The 10,616-nt window shown below is 56.6% G+C and overlaps 2 protein-coding genes across 13 annotated transcripts in view; both read right to left on the reverse strand.

The window, feature by feature from the left end:
* CNOT1 (CCR4-NOT transcription complex subunit 1) overlaps window positions 1-2,948 on the reverse strand; it is a 54,278-nt gene extending 51,330 nt beyond the window's left edge. For all 10 annotated transcript variants that reach the window (XM_069868204.1, XM_069868198.1, XM_069868202.1 and 7 more), the window contains exon 1: window positions 2,796-2,948. The gene's annotated coding sequence lies outside the window, so the exon portion shown is untranslated. The remainder of the gene's footprint in view (window positions 1-2,795) is intronic.
* Window positions 2,949-4,187: 1,239 nt separating this feature from the next.
* Window positions 4,188-9,207, reverse strand: SLC38A7 (solute carrier family 38 member 7). Of its 3 annotated transcripts, XM_069868749.1 has the most exons (10): window positions 8,786-9,207; window positions 8,351-8,549; window positions 8,125-8,269; window positions 7,337-7,435; window positions 6,568-6,625; window positions 6,165-6,279; window positions 5,808-5,955; window positions 5,524-5,723; window positions 5,226-5,280; window positions 4,911-5,145 (listed from the first exon to the last, which is right to left on the reverse strand). In XM_069868749.1, the coding sequence occupies exons 1-10, from the start codon at window positions 9,080-9,082 to the stop codon at window positions 5,043-5,045; spliced, it is 1,419 nt and encodes a 472-aa protein (XP_069724850.1). In that variant the 5' UTR covers window positions 9,083-9,207; the 3' UTR covers window positions 4,911-5,042. The 3 variants fall into 3 exon arrangements, with proteins under 3 accessions (XP_069724851.1, XP_069724852.1, XP_069724850.1); XM_069868750.1 differs by lacking the exon at window positions 5,524-5,723 and having other exon boundaries at window positions 4,188-5,145; window positions 8,786-9,193; XM_069868751.1 differs by lacking the exons at window positions 5,226-5,280; window positions 5,524-5,723; window positions 5,808-5,955 and having other exon boundaries at window positions 4,188-5,145; window positions 8,786-9,193.
* Between the last annotated feature and the right edge of the window lie 1,409 nt (window positions 9,208-10,616).

Genomic DNA, 10,616 nt, shown 5'->3' on the forward strand with positions numbered 1-10,616 from the left:
GAATGCTATGCAAAGCAAACTTTATTTTTAGATGCATTTATTCTTAGTGGGAATGAATCTCCCTACATCAGCTTCAACAATTCAGGAGGCCTTAAGTCCCTGAGGCACACCTTCCATCTTTGCAAATTCAGGAAATTCAGGTTTCAGCCAGGAGTTTACCAAAAAGCTTAAGTTTTCTGAAAATTAGCTATTTTGCTATTTTAATGACAGCCCCTAGGAAATAGTAATGGATTAAGTCATCAGACACAGGTCCCGGGAGCTCTTAAAAGATTACCACTTTATATTGCACAACACTGCTGATGCTCAAAAGGTAGAAAATTTCCTGAAACCTGCAATATTATATAGCCCTAACACTTTCTAATGAGATCAACAGGCCCCCAAACATCTGGCATCTATTTCAGTAGTTTTGCTGGGTTATTAAAACATATATACAATAACATTTTAGGAAGAACACAGAAATCTTAAACCGGAAAGGGTCAATGTGTAACCAGCAGTCAGGTTTGACAAGCACGCTCTCTACTAACCTGCAATAGATCACCAAGAGTAACTAACTAAGTCCCGCTGCCCAACATGACAAACCTGAAGTTAAAAAAACCCCAAAACATAACACCCTATAAATCATGCTAAAAGTGCCATGGCTGAACCTATTCTTTGGAACACGGTTTCTCACCCGCTTCCTAAATCCCTCCACAAAGAGAACACATGGAAGGGCAGCACACCTCTCAGAAGCTCCAAAGAAGTGCTCCCAAGTGGGAATGTGGTTTGGAATCACATCATAGGAAAATGAGATTTCAGGATCTTGATAATTTTGAAACCTACAGAGAGAAAAATCCTTAGAGTATAAATCACATCAATAGTAAAATCAACTATTGACTAATTTGATCAGTTCAAATTTAGGTGCTACACATGGAAGGTTCAGGTGGCTCTTCTGTGTACTGGAAAACTGCACACAACCCCAGTCAGCCAGAAGCCACAATGCTGATTTGACACAGGAACTTTAGTTTACAGGCAGTGGCTGAACTAAGCACATATGTTTGTTCCCATATATCAGGGCCAGTCAAAGTTTCAGATTTGGAACCCACCACCAATCTATCAGGCACATCAACAAGCCATGACCATTTCAGGCATTTTCAAACTAGAATTGTTTACAAAAAAACCCAAGAAACTCTCCTTTCAGTCAGATGCTACAGGATAGTTTCCCTTGGGGAGAAGTTAAAGAAATTTTGGGACCCATTCTCAAAGACCTTGTGCTGGTTTTCTGTCCAAAAAGTTTTTTCCAACAGTTAAATGTTATTTCAAAAGGCAAAGGAGAACTGCGGCATTCAGATAGTAGGGATGATTACAGAACAAAAGGGAAGTCTGGCTAAGCCAGAGATGTCCTCAACTATGATTCACAAGGATAAGAATTCCCAACACAATTTCTCGATGACCCATCACAGAGTCACAAAAAGCCACCATCCACTCTTCCTGAGTTACATTTGCAGTCTCTCCTCCGTATCTTTCAATTGCCAAGGCAAAGTGAGAAACAGCAACAGCTTTGAGTCCTAGCCCCTTCCATATGGGTGTAATCACTGGCACCAACGGTGGCCACCTTAGTATCAGTTAAAAGCAACTAAATACCTCAGAGATATGCTAGATGGATAAACAGAAGGCTACATTTAGATGAGAACTTAAGAAGAAATGTTTTCCTGTGAGGGTGGTGAGGCACTGGCACAGGTTGCCCAGAGGAATCGTGGCTGTCCCATCCCTGGAGGTTTCAAGGCCAGGTTGGACAGGGCTTTGGGCAACCTGATCCACTAAGAGGTGTCCTTGCTCGCGGCAGGGGATTAGAACTGGATGGGCTTTGAGGTCCCTTCCAACCGAAACTGTTCCGTGATTTCTCTAAAAACGAGACAGATAAGACGCAGGTTTGCTGTAAGGTTGTTTGGGAGACATGAGACCAATAGCATCAACGGTTAACAGTAAACTGGAAGGCATAAGGGTGGAAAACCCAAGACAATAAGAAGCCTAGGAAGGATAAACAAGTCTGTTATTAACTCAGTTTGTTTCCTGCTCACGAGAGTCACCTCACCCCGACTCCTTCTGCCTATAATTTTGGTCAGTACCAACACAGTCACCCTGGAAACAGGAAACACCTCGCCTGCGCGCACCAAGCGTGACTTGTCAGGTGTCACACCTGTTTTGTCACCCGCTCAGGAAAAATACTCCCCTGAGCGCGGCTGCGGCGCATCCTCCGAAGCGGGATTGGCGGGGGGGGGGGGAGTCACGACTGGCACCAAGGGCTGCGTTTCTCTCAGCGCTCCCTCGTTTCTGCGGTGGGTGCAGCACCAGCCGCGGGGGCTCTGCTGGCTCCGCTCGGTACCTGCTCGCCGGCCCCACCGCAAAGAGGGGCCCGTTCCGAGCAGAATCGCCGGGACCGGCCTCACTCCCAGCGAGGGTCCTGACCCCGGGGCGGCGGCACCGAGAACCCAGCCGGGCCCGGGGAAACCGGCCCGCAACGGGGAGCCAGTCGAGCCTGTACCGGGAACCTCAGTCCGCACCGGGGGAGCCCCGGCCCGCATCAGTAACCCAGGCGGCCCAAGGGAACCGGGGGAGCCCCGGCCCGCACCGGTAACCGAGCCCGCTCGGCCCTCCCCGCGCTGCTCCGAGAAGGGCAGCGAGAGCGGCTCAGAGCCCCGGGCCCGCACCGATCGCCCCAGGGCAGCGCCCGCCGGGCTCCGGTCGCAGCACACCCCCCCGGCCCCGCCCCGCAGCCCCGGCTCCCCCCCTCCCCGGCGCGGGAGGGCGCCGCTCACCTCAAGGGCCGCGGGGTAGGACCGGAGCAGGGCACGGGGCCGCGTCCAACCGCGCTCTCGCCACTCGCCGCCTCTTCGCTACAAAATGGCGGCCGGGGTCGCGCGCTCGCGTCGCGGCCTTTCCCCTCCCCCGTCCCCTCGCGGCGCGGCGGGGGGGGGGAAGGAGGAGGGAAGGGGAGGAAGCGCGGGGGGGGCGGGGCGCACGCCGAGGTCCCGCCCCCGGGAGGGCGCCGAGCCAATCAGAGCGCGGCGCCGCGCGAGAGCCGCCCAATCAGCGCCGCGTGACCTCCGCGGGGCCGGCCCGCCGCCCTCCCGCGCCCGGCGCGCGCAGCCAGCGCCGCGCGCCCATTGGCCGGGAGCGGCCCGAGGCCCTCGCGCCGCCCTGGCCAATCGGCGCCGTCGGGGGCCCCGCTCGGGCTGCGCATGCGCATCGCGGGGCGGAGGGAGGAGGGCCGGCAAGGGCGGCCAATGAGCGCGCGGCGGGAAGGGGAAGTGGCGCCAAGGGGCGCGCGGCGTCATGGGAGGGGCGGGGGCGGTGGTACGGCCCGAGGCGGCGAGCCCTTGCCGCGCAGTGGTACGGCCCGCGTTGGGCTTCCCCCCCCCCCTCGCGGCGTGGTGGTACGGCCCGCGCTCGCCCCGCCACCGCGGCCGCAGGGCCTGTCGGGTGGTCCCCTCCCTCCTCGCCTCACGGTTCTTCCCGCCCCGCTCGCCTCTCCCCGAGGCCCCGGTAGGCCCGGACGAGCTGCTGTGGGGAAAGTAGTGCCCGTACTGATGCCTCGTCTGCTCGGGGAATCACAGGATGGTTTGTGTTGGAGGGGGCCTTAAGGCCCATCCAGTTCCACCCGGGGCAGGGACACCTCCCGCTGGATCCGGTTGCTCCAAGCCCCGTCCAACCCTGAACGCCTCCAGGAATGGGGCAGCCACAGCTTCCCTGGGCACCCTGGGCCAGGGCCTCACTGCCCTCAGTGAAGAATGCCTTCCTAACGCCGAACCTAGGGCAGGAGGCTGCTTTGCAGACCTCAGACTCAATGAAGGACTGTGAGGAGCATCTGCAAGGGGAGGACGCTGATTATAATTAGTATTGGGCCACTCCTGGAAGGTGCAGGACGAGCAAAGCCAGATGCAAAGCACAAAGCTGAGCTGGACCACATCACAGATACACATGAATCCCTCCCTCTCCCAGGGTCTTGGAAGCCAAAGGAATGAGGGAACTCAAAGACTGAACAAGAGCAGTTTGCTGTTGAGGTTTTACTCCCTCAACCCAATCTGCAGCAGGGGAAACTGCTAAACCCAGTTAAAGGAGAAGTGAAAGTTTCATCCAGACAGGCAATGCAGGGACAGCGCAGAGCAACACCAGCCACAGAGTGTAAATGACCGAACGAACAACATGAAACGGATTAATACTGACTGCTTTATCTCCAAAGCATTCATTAAAACCTGCACCTGGCCCAGTCTCATTCCCTGGACACCTCCTGGAAAAACAGAATTGGAAATTTGGAGAAGAGCTTTGCTCTAGTGTAGTGTTTCCAGTAAGCTGATAAAGCCGCAGCACCTCCTCTAGCCTGGCAGGTGAAACATTGCCTGTGCTCGCCTCGAGGTCATCCTGATCTTCCAAAAAAACCTGGGCTGAAGGCGACAGTCCCACTTTGTAAGAGAAAGTGCAGTCCACGTGGAGGGAGATACAAGGGTAAGGGCAGGAGACCAGCCAGGTGAGCCACAGGAAAACAAGAGTTCAACCAAACCAAACACTGACAACAGAAAAGGACTACAGGGATGTCGTCCTGTCTGATAAAACACGATTACTCATTCCATTTTCGCAAGAAATCACCATCTCCCTTCAATGTTGGGAGGAGTTTTAAGCCATGGAGCAGATCTCCAGGGGCACAGGGGTACATGGGTGAGAGCAGCATGCCTTCAAAAACCTCAGCCACAACCCCTGAGTGATGCCTAAGGTAGTGGTGTCTGCCCTAGAGGAGCAGAAAGGGCTTGGGCTGGACTACAGGTTCCCTTGTAGTGATGCACTGGCTTGACCAGGGAGTCGGGGCTGAGAGGAGAAGCCTGACTGCCTGGTGTGTTAAGACAGTGAGATAAAAACCACCCCAGGGCTCTCTCAGCCAAGCCCCAGGTTACAACACTCCTTTTGGACCTTCCCAACATGCCAACATGTTTCCTCTCTGCTTCCCTTTGGTCCTAGGGGAAATGTGTATCCCCACAGCAGCAGCAGTGCGGTCCAGCCTGGAGGAGGAGTCAGGCTGTGAGATCCACAAAGATGGCATTGGCAGTGGTCTGTCCAAAGATGAAGGCTCCAAGGGTGACCATGAACACCCCGTAGCTGACCTGGGCCCACCAACTGTGGATGCAGGAGGACGTGTTTAGAGGGGATCAACATCTGCAAGGGAAGTGAGGAGAGGGGAAGCACGTTTTGCTTACCTGATTGCCTTGGTTTCTTGGATCTCGGAGAGCTTGGCTTGAATCAGGCAAAGCCCTGGAAAGAGAGAAGGCAAACCAAACCCAGAAAAGGATTGAGCAGACACCCAATGAGCTGTGCAGATGCACTTCCTGTTACAGAACAGAAAGTTAAAATATCTGGGCTGCCAACTGACCTCATGCCACACTTCCGTCCTTCTCTAAAGACCTCCTGGATCCTGTCTCCAGCCCATTCCCTCCCTCTTCCAGACACAAGGCTCAGAGACCTCCACCAGCCCCCGAGTGTCCCAGGATGTCCTACCTGGGAAGACGAATATGAAGCAGGCGGCCAAGCCCCCAATGACAGAGATGACTTTGCCAATGTCAGGGATGAAGAGAGCCAGGAGGAGGGTCAGGAGGAACCAACTGACGGTCTGAAGTAAACGCCTCCTCCGCTCCCGAACAACATCCTCCTCCACTGTCACCCCAGTGTAGCGGAGCCAGAGACCTTCCAAGACAGCCCTGCAGGCACAGACCCATGGCAGGAGGTTCTCCCTGTACTGCCCCTCCTGCCCACACCAGCCCCCGCTTCCTCCCAGCACTCACCGGCCACAGAAGTGCAGGATGGGGTAAGATGTCAGCACGGAGAGGATGATGAAGGCCCGGGCAAGGGCAACGGGGATGTCATTGGAGGGGTAGGACAGCAAGATGTCCTGCTCCACGCTGGCCCCAAAGGTCAGGAAGCCACAAACACCTACCAGGAAGGGGGCAGTCAGTGGCGGATGGGGACAAGCCTCCTGCATGTGTGTTTAGGGCTTTGGATAGATTTGGCACAGGGCACATCACAGGGGGTGTTAGATGGAATCCATTCTATCCCTCTGCTGACCAGAGTGTCCCTGCCCTCCAGAAGCTCACAGCCCCTCTGAGGACCATGCCACACTCACATGGCATGCCCTCACTTACCGGTGCCTGTGTAGACAAAGAGGGCAATCACCATGGCTGCTGTCACCACTGCCCCCCAGGTCTTCACCTCTGGCTCCTTCATGCTGTTAAAGACAGGCACGCTGCTCACATGGCACTGCCAGGGACACAGAGAGAGAGGGGACACATGATGGGTTGAGCTGGAGTCAGAGGGAGCCACACAGGATCTCGCATGTGCTATCCCTGGGTTTGTTGTGATATTGTGAGCCCCTAGGTTTGTCACCGGAGAAGAAAAGTGGGGGACAGGCTGCCCTGGCCTTCCGAGCTGGGGAGTACATGGGGGAGGGTTTTGGCTGAACACCCAGGGGAGCATTCTGGGACCATCTTGGTTCCTCACCCAGGTGGCCGCAGGCTGGGAAAGGGAGTGCTGGGCTTATGGCCTTACCTGGAACCCAAAGCAGATGGTGGGCATGGCATTGAAGACAGCTGTCCAGGTGGAGGGGCTGGCAGGAGACAAACACCCACCATCAGACCAGCCCCCACCATGCCCCCAGCCAAGCACCCTGGGGGAAGGTCAGCGATGGGTTTGCTCCTCTGCTGACCTGCCTCACCACCCATGACAACACCCTTGCATGGAAAAAGGTTTTCCCAGGACCTGGCAGTACCCGAAAACCAGGGTCTTTCACCAAGAGAGAACCAAGACAAAACTGAGGACTTAAAAAGAATTGGTAAAAATATAAGGAACCACTTGGGCAATGCTGAAAACTGGTCTAAACTTTGCTCTGCCCTGAAATTCCCGCTGCCTGCACTAAGTCCAGGAACGTCCCCACATCGCAAGGGAGGGACAAGCCACAGGGGCTGTGCTGACCAAGGAAATAACCAAAATCATCCTAAAATAGACACAGCCCTAGGTGAGCACAAGCACTGCATGAGGAACTCTGGGCCCAGCTGTGTTGAAGCTAAAAGTCAATCAGTGCTCCTCAAAACCTGTGACAGAGCTGTGGGGACCTCCAAGAGGTGTTTTTCCTCTCCTTTGCCACCTGCTCCTCTGAAACATGCAGAGATGCAGCCACTTAGGAGCTTCTGGTAGCAACACGCAACATTCCTGGGCTTAGGGATGCAACTCATGAAAGATTTGTCCCCAGCCTCCGCACCCCTGCCTGGCTCTGCAGAGCTGTGATGGCCACCATCAGCATCGTGTCTCCTGCACGCACCTGGTGGGGATCTCCACAGGTGTGAGCTCCTTGTCGGGCCAGATGTACTTGATGATAATGACTGCTGTGACATACCAGGTGCCAATCACGCTTAGAGAGCTGCAAGAGAGGACAGGAGGCCATCAGCATGCTGCCCCCTTGCTCTGTGGAGGGTCTCCTCCCAGCCTCTCCAGCCCCACATTCATCTCTGCACAGACCAGGCCATCCCAGTCCTTCCCACCAGGACCACCCCTGCTCTCTCTTCCCACAGGAATATGCCAGGCCCTGTCACCCACTGTCCCCAGAGCAGACGCCAACACAATCCCACTGTGCTCAGGGGTTCTCCTGGGCCGCCAGCAAGGGGACAGCTTCAGTTTTGGGCAGGAGAAAGAGCTGAGTGTTAACCAAGTGTCACTCCTTGGTAGCCCTGGTCCAGGTCCAGCAGCCAGGTTACACCAAGACGCTTGGTGGAGCAGGGCTGGCCTACAGACCACCCACCCGGAGACCCTTAGTGGCTCCCAAAGACGGGACAACAAGGTTGAAAGTAGCGCTCTCCCGTTTCTCCGGCAAGGAGGAGGGAGGGACACAAGCCTCAGAGCACGTTATGGTGGCCACACAGTGCTCAGCAGCTCCTCTGCTTCCCAGAGGTAAGATGAGGTAGAGGAGGAGATCCCAGACCCGCAGGGACAAATGGACACATACAGCACTAGAACCACAGCATTTTCACTCCCTGTCCCGTGGGACCGTGCTTAGATGGGTGCTGTCTGGCCCACTCCAGCTCCCAGCCCCAGAGGGCTCTTCCCACCCACCTGGCATATTTTTGGAAGCCAATCTCCTTGGGGATGGAGAGTGGCAGGATGAGGAGGAAGGCAGTGATGCTGATGGTGAACTTGCGGTCCATGTACCAGCGGCCGCTCCCAGCTTCCTCAGGCTCCGTCACCAGAGCAGCAATGACTGTGGGGGACAGCCGGGACAGTCAGGTTGTCCCCTTCAGCCCAAAGAGACAGCAACTGTTTTCCCATGAGACACACTTACTCTTGTCCTCCTGGTCTCCGATGATGATGAGGAAAGCAATGCAGGTGCCAAAGGTGTAGACGGCGATGGCCACCTCGCACAGCACGCCGGGCACCTTCCCGCAGACGGCCCACACAACCTCCTGGTAGGTCCGCTCATTGCTGGCCTGCGAGCAATATGCCAGGATCACCAAGCCTCCGATTATGAAGATCAGCATGCACTGGGGAGGAGAACAGACAGGGAGAGGACAGTGTGATGAGGACACACAGTGTGATGAGGTCCCCAAAACACCCCAGGCAGTCACCCCTGAACACACTGAGCATCTCTGGTGCACCTCACCCAACAGGGCTCATTCCCAGGAGCCAGCTCCTCCTCAGGCCTTTTCTGGAGCTCCACACATCACGCCATACCCCCTCCCAGGGTGAGACAGGAGACTGTCACTCCCCACCCTCTCACCATCTGCAGTGCGATGCCTGCGGCCACCCCACCGGCCATGCTGAAGGCAGCAGGAAAGTTGAGCAGCCCAGCCCCGAGGGCAGCGTTGACCACAATGAAGACAGCTCCCAAAACTGATGTGGCCCCCAGACCGTTTCCTTGGCTCTCTCCGCTCTTTGGCACCATCTCCACGCTGGGGCTCTGCAGGAGCCTGGCACGTTCTCCGGCGTCGGCACTCCATTCCCAATCCTTGTAGTCGCTGTTGATGCTCCCGGTGCCCTGAGCCATCGTCCTTCCTAGGGTGGCCCGAGCCACCATCCACGTCCCACTAGCACTCCTGAACCAGGCTCAGCTGCTGCCCTGAGGAGGGTCCTCTGCCAGCGCTGGCTCCATCAGGCGCGGAGGGCAGCTGGGACCATGGCAGCATGGAGATCAGGCACTTCACTGCTCCTAGGAGAGGATGAAAAAGGACACAGTAACTGTTAAATAAGTTACACTAACGCAAGGGACAACCCAAGCATAAGATGGGGGCAGATGAACTGAGTTCCCTGGGGAACCTCTTGGGGTCACAGCACCCAGGTGTCCTCACACCAGCAGAGATGTGGCAGGAGAACTTGCTTCTCGTCTCCTGAATCCAGAGCAAGGACACTGTTGCCGACAGGGGACTGAGCTCCATCCGTGGGGCTGGCGAGCTGCAGCCTGTTGGCAGGACTTGCCTTTCTGCAGGCACGAGACCCAGCATCACGGCTCGTTTCCTCATTCCCAACCCCAGTTCCTGCAAGCTCTGCAAGAGCCACCATGCACGTGCTCCTGGGTAAAGGTCAAGGCTGGGCTCAATGGGAGCGACCCACGCGCGCAGCAGAAACTCCGCGTCATCAGGAAAAGCAGGATCAGCCGCTCCCAATGCACGCCCAGGGTGGCCACCGGCACGAGGTGTCTCAGATGCTTTGGGACCTGAAGACCTGGTGTTTCCAGCACCGCAGCTCTCAGAGGTGGCACTGCTCAGATCTTATCCCAGTGTCTCCAAGCTGAAGGAGAGCGACCCTCACAACTTGGTCAGGCTTTGTGGGGACCTACAGAGCCAACGGGAATCGCTTGTCAAGGGAATCCTCCTTTCAAGGAAAATATCTTTTTTTTTTTCATAGACTACATCTCCAGGGACTCTTCCTGACCAGCCTGCCCTTTGCTTCTTGGATATTTAAACCCCATGATTGTGCTGGGAATCCTCTTCTGAGGTTCCTGGGGAAGGGGAAAGGGAGAGGAAAGGAGAAAGTGAAGAGAAAAGGGAAAGAGAAGGGGAAAAAGGAAAGGGAAAGAGAAGGGGGAAAGGAAAGGGAAGGGTAAAGAGGAGAGGAAAGGGAGAGGGAAAGCAAAAAGGAAGGGGAAATGGAAGGGGAAAGGTAAAGGGAAGGGGAAGGGGAAAGGAAAGAGGGAAGGGGAAAGGAAAGAGGGAAGGGGAAAGGAAAGAGGGAAGGGGAAAGGAAAGAAGGAAAGGGAAAGGAAAGAAGGAAAGGGAAAGGAAAGAGGGAAGGAGAAAAGGAAGGGTAAAGGCAGCCTCTCCCGCGGGCAGGAGCGCGGGGCGACGGCGCCGGGTCCCCGGGTGTTTGGGCAGCGAGGCTGCCGCCCCGCCCGGGCCCCGAAGAAGCGGATGGAGGAGGAGGAAGAGGCGACAGCAGCTCCCGGCCCGGGGTGACTCGGCAGCGGCCCCGTTCCCCCCCGCTCCCCCCGCTGCCCCCGGCCCCGCTCACCGGGCGGCGCAGCCCCGGCGCTCGGCTCGGCCCGGCCCCGCCCCGCCCGCTGCACGCCGGGCCAGGGGGGCGGCCCGGGGCACGGGAGAGAGAGGGAGAGGGGA

This window comes from Phaenicophaeus curvirostris, chromosome 14, assembly GCF_032191515.1.
Source record: "Phaenicophaeus curvirostris isolate KB17595 chromosome 14, BPBGC_Pcur_1.0, whole genome shotgun sequence".
Taxonomy (NCBI): Eukaryota; Metazoa; Chordata; class Aves; order Cuculiformes; family Cuculidae; genus Phaenicophaeus; species Phaenicophaeus curvirostris.

Excerpts from the sequence above, each read along its gene's own strand:
- SLC38A7 (XM_069868749.1), bottom strand. The coding sequence starts at position 9,082 with ATGGTGGCTCGGGCCACCCTAGGAAGGACGATGGCTCAGGGCACCGGG. Across the intron at positions 7,436-8,124 it reads GGCTTCCAAAAATATGCCAG|CTCTCTAAGCGTGATTGGCA; the intron begins GTGGGTGGGAAG and ends CCTCTCTTGCAG. Across the intron at positions 5,281-5,523 it reads CTTCATATTCGTCTTCCCAG|GGCTTTGCCTGATTCAAGCC; the intron begins GTAGGACATCCT and ends CTCTCTTTCCAG.